The sequence below is a fragment of the Danaus plexippus genome, chromosome 4 (genome assembly GCF_018135715.1).
Source record: "Danaus plexippus chromosome 4, MEX_DaPlex, whole genome shotgun sequence".
In the NCBI taxonomy this organism is placed as follows: domain Eukaryota; kingdom Metazoa; phylum Arthropoda; class Insecta; order Lepidoptera; family Nymphalidae; genus Danaus; species Danaus plexippus.
The window spans coordinates 8,276,641-8,282,031 of NC_083538.1; the positions used below are offsets into that span (position 1 = coordinate 8,276,641).

At 29.0% G+C, this 5,391-nt stretch overlaps 1 protein-coding gene across 1 annotated transcript; it reads right to left on the reverse strand.

The window, feature by feature from the left end:
• Positions 1-354: 354 nt before the first annotated feature.
• LOC116768560 (acylphosphatase-2) lies at positions 355-4,913 on the reverse strand. The gene is made up of 3 exons (XM_032659300.2): positions 4,743-4,913; positions 1,135-1,261; positions 355-505 (listed from the first exon to the last, which is right to left on the reverse strand). Exons 1-3 carry the CDS (start codon positions 4,804-4,806, stop codon positions 391-393), a joined length of 306 nt encoding a protein of 101 aa, XP_032515191.2. The 5' UTR covers positions 4,807-4,913; the 3' UTR covers positions 355-390.
• Between the last annotated feature and the right edge of the window lie 478 nt (positions 4,914-5,391).

Here is a 5,391-nt window from a genome sequence, read left to right on the forward strand (position 1 = left end):
GAAACTAATTAAGACACGATCTAAGTCACTTCGAGAACATTCCGCAGCTCGCATGATATTTAACTTGTAAGTCAATGTACATAGCGTCTAACCTTTAATATATACATTTATTTTACCAATTATCTTATGATTTCAAACCCCTCCTAATACAAAGTGAATATGAAGTCTGGTTTTTGTTAATATATCTTCTCGTTATCAACAACTGTTCTATAAACGCTACTACTGGCTCTTGTTACTTGGGAAATTGGAAATATATTCTACACTGAAATCTAGATTCTAATTAGGAATGGGTCGCTATTATTTTATGAGATCGAAAACTTCATTAAGATAAAATTTACATAAATAATCAGTAAAAGAAAATTTTCTGTTTTTTTTCTTTATTTTGAATATTCAGAAACGTATACTGAAGTTGTTATAATCGAGCCTCGACAAGTACTGCCAGTTGGTGAGATCGCATCTCTGAATCTTGCAGCCCGGAGAACCTGTCTTACTTAACCAATCGATCCTGAAAATATTGAAAAATCGTAGTAAATCCACTTCATATAATTATAATGTTAATTATATCTACAACAATAGAGAAGAGATGGCGCTGTTAACAAAAGCTTTTAAGTTAATATTAAATATTCATTATACGTTTTTACATCAAATCATATATATATATATATATATATATAACTAATTCTGGAAGCGTATACTTTCTGGAATGCATTAATTTATATGAAATGTAATAAAACGTCTTATAAACATAAATATTGATTTCCATTTCATTAGATTTTTCTTAAAAATACAACGTATAAAGTAAAAATAATCCAATGTAAATATTAGGTGAGAAAATATGGGCTATTGAGAAACTTTGAAACAAAGTTTCTTTGGAAGGTAATGATAAGCTTTCTTAATTAAAGCGAAATTTCAATTAAGGTGACGAAGATTTGCTCTAAGAACTAACAAAAATATAATGACGTTGTATTTTAAAATCTGCTATCAGCTCACAAGATGGATTTTTATACAGAACATTTTGAATCAAAAAAATTCCTTATTCAAATACTTTCAACTTTATTCATAATGAGAATTTGGGATGTATCTGTTATTCAGATATAAGGGATGCTTGTTTTTATGAAATCTATACCAGCTTACATTTGGTCCACATGAGGCTTGCTGCCTTGTATCTTTCCAACGATAGTTCCGTTCTTCGTGTTCTTGATCCAGCCGCAGATGCGGAGTTCCTCGGCTAATTCTTTGCAATATTTAGTGAAAAAACAACCTGACAATAAGTAGAAGAAATATTAATTTAAAACCTACTTCATACTTGATATATGTACTACAGAAGAATATTATAATAATGAGTTAGTAGAACGGTGATTTATTTATCACTAGCTGTGCCCTCGACTTTGTCGACGAGAAATATTTTTTTATTACGTATATTAATTAAATTAAAGTTAGTAACTCTTTATAACATTAGCTATCTGCAAGTGAAAGTCACGTCGAAATCGGTCAAGCTGTTTCAGAGATCAGCGGGAATAACAGACAGATGGACAAAAATTGTAAAAAAATATATTTTCATAAGTGTAGTTTATACATCTTTGTACATTTATTAAGAAGAGCTTATTTAATACTTATAAACAGACACTCCGACTTTATTTATAGATATATATCTGGTAAACATAATATAGTAACATTGTCTATTTTTCATTATCTATTTGAAATATTTACATTTAATTGAATATCCTATTATTATTATTACCATTATGACTAAATTAATTTCGGGTGTTTGTTCAATAATGTGGAAAAAAAAGCGTCATACTCTTTGCCTGCACATATTTTTTATGCCGTAGATTTAACGTAGTTAATAACTTCAGTTACTAGTGAAGTACTTAACATCTGGTTTGTAATATGGTTAGTGAATTTTCTTAAGAAATAATGAATATTTTAATGTGTTGTAACTTATAAACATCCAACCGGCTGAATAAATCACTCTCGAGTGGAAGTAGCGTTGTTATATTTGGTTCTGGCAACATTTCAGTAACTATATCTGATCAATTGATCTTTTTTATTAGTGTCGATGTATTACAAAATGTATTTTCTACTTATTGTTTAAAAGAAATATAACTGTAATAATTTTTGAACTACAAAAGAAGATATCTGTTTTGTTCGTGATACAGATCGTAGAAAGGAAATAGCATGTAAACGTCTCGTAATTTAATCAGTAATTTCTTAGGTACATTAACTCTCAGTGATGTTTCTTCTTGTCTTTGAAGCGAGTAGGAATAGTTTAGTATGATATGATATGAATAAAGGTTTATAATATACTTTAATATTGAACATTGATCTTGTTCGGGTTTTGACGAAATCAATTGTTTACTAACCTTAAAAAAAATAGGTATTACATCGAGTACAGTCAGTTCATTTTCATATTTACCTTTAAATAAACAAACTATATTATGTCAAATTTTATTTCACTTAAGAGTGCCTTTTTTCGTTACTCCTACATTGTCCTACATATTTCAATAATACAATTTGGCTGTAAACAATGAAACCTATTTGGAACAAACTCAATAAGTGAAAACTGTCAAAACCTTGTGTAATGCCAGGGCCGATGGCATCAAATGCCAAAGGTCTTTGTAATTATAGCGCCATTGATAGATTTATAATTACAATCATAGCAACGTGACCTACATAAGAGTCAAAATAAAATAACTAGTAAATGATTAGAGTGTTGACTTTACATTAAAAGGGTTCTGGTGTCCTAAAATATGTATTAACTAATTCATCAGACTTCAAAGAAAGTTATTACATAAAATATTTAAACTCTAATGATAATTTTAAAGCTAATAAATTTCTGTATTAAGTTCGAACTAATACAAATTCCACAATTCGTATATATTTCACAAGTTTGCATTATAGTATGTGTATAAATGTTTGTTCCAGTGGAATCTGGCAACATATTTTTTGTAGAAGACTACTTTCATCGAGTAAGCTGAATTTTTTAAATATACGTTAAGTTTGACCAAATTTGTTTTCTTGTGTGTCGTTATCGATACAATATGGCGGACAACCCAGCATGACAGATAAAATATTTTCAATGCACTCCCAAAACATTGGTATTAAATAAAAAAGGAATTTACTTTCAGTTTTCCTTCTTTTATAACGTATTTTTTGTGACAACGGAGAGAGTCTAATGTAGAGCATATTCATCTTAAAAATTGATAACGTATGTAGGTAGGTAATTTTAAAAGAACTACAGATTTTACAACTTTTGATTGATGAAATATCTGTGTAAAGAGAAAATGAAAACGTAGCTGTTGTTATTTTTCAGTAACCTAGCAATAGTAGTTTAGCTTTTTGTGAACTCAAGCCTCAACGTAAGTAAATAAAGGCTATTATGTTTATATATATAAATAGTGATATTTGTCCACACAGATCGCACACAGATCAGATCATACACAGATCAGATATCACACAGATCAGATCACACACAGATCACACAGCTAAAATCGTTAACAGAGATCATGAAATTATGACGGAACGATTTACTATAGTTTATTTAATTTCTTATAGTCGTTGGAATCAAGGCCTTCATCCCTTTTAGGCTTCAAGAAGATATTAGAACTCATTTCGAGCTATCTGAATTCTGAACGAAATGAAATCTTTTACACGAGAGGATAACATTTTTCGAGTTAAAGTTTATCACTGGTCTATAAAACAATACTTATTAAAGATATGTCTTTGACTTTAGAATGTCAGTGCTGATAACATGAACAATATACCTATTGAGAAGGTAGTAATGAAAATTTAAGGTCAAAACTGTGAGGTAGAGAAGATGTCACGGCAGACTTAGTAGAGACATCTTGTCTAGCTGTGTGAGTGAAAGTAAGATTTCTTTGCACTATGACTGAAATAATTGATTAATTTATAGAAAACCATAATTTTTCATAAATTTAAGTATCGATAGTGTCATGGCTTTAGTGGCATTATGCGTTTGCTGATAACTCATTGAAAAAACTTTTAACTGAATTTTTTTTTGTCACTAAAGATATTATCTTCATTCATGTCACCGAAAATATGTTAATTTAAGCTTTTTGCTGTCAATTTGGCCATAATCAACTTCAAAGTTCCAAAAAAATTCAACCAACATTATCCAAATATAAACTATAAAAAAAATATTCTTTACAAAATCTACAATGTTAGTAACATTTTCTGTAAATAATTGAAACAAATGAAGAAAATAATAAATAAATAGGAACTTATAATATATGCAACATTAACTTTCCCGTACAAACATGAAATATTTTTTTTTTAAATAAATTACTTTCCTATCACATAACAATTTAGATTTCTACTGTTCGGGTCTTTATAAAGTTACTCGCGTAAAAGACTTTTAAAAATTTACGTCACACGGACAAATTCAACTAGAAATTTCTCTCGTCTGCCGTGATCACGGTCGCTGCAAAGAACCGAAACGTCGGCAGTATGTACATATAAAATTAAAAAAAAAACACTCAATACAAACTGACAATACAAAGGATTATTTTCAAAAGTGGTTTATCTTTAATTAACAGCAACTTACGTTTTAATAATTATTGGAAAAAGATTAAAAATATTACGACCAAAAGTGGCTTTAAAATTTCATTATGCTGATTAAAAAATTGCATAAATTAATTATTATTCTGGTTTAGACTATATATCAATATTAACTAAAAAGTAAAGAGAGGAATTAGCCAAAAAAAAAAAAAAACACCAATCACCTTGAACCTCGCCAAAGACTTCGAATTCAACGGCCACTAACATATTCGCGTCTTCAGCACCCATTTTCAGAAATGATTTTCACAAATAAATAATTATATTTTTCCGTAACTGTTACTACGACTGATACAGACGTGATACTGCCGCCCGCCCTATTGCCAAATATTCCGCCCAGACAACTTACACAGATGTAAATACATCAAGATGAATGACCGTCATAAACTAAATACATAAGATAAGACGGATTCAGAGTCTTGTATGTATCCCCCGGTTACGTCACAGTTTACTAAACATCAATCAATATATACATTTATTTGGTAATTTAGCTCGTTTCGATTTATTTGACCGCGAGTATTTTGTTTACCTTAGTAATATATATGTAGTCTACTTACTTTAAATAATATTTTAACAATTAATTCATGTTGAACTTATAATGTAATTAAATATAGGGAATAAAAATAGAACTTCCGACAAAGTTTTAAATGTGTGTCTTACGTTAAAAAATAGTTCTTTATCTTCTTGATCAAATTTTTAAACAACCAGTTCTGAAAAAATGTAAATGTGCTAAATATGTTTAAGACCACAAGCGACTAATGTTTTTTTTAAATATAGAACATAATATTTGTGTAAATAAACAAAGTTTCAATTAAG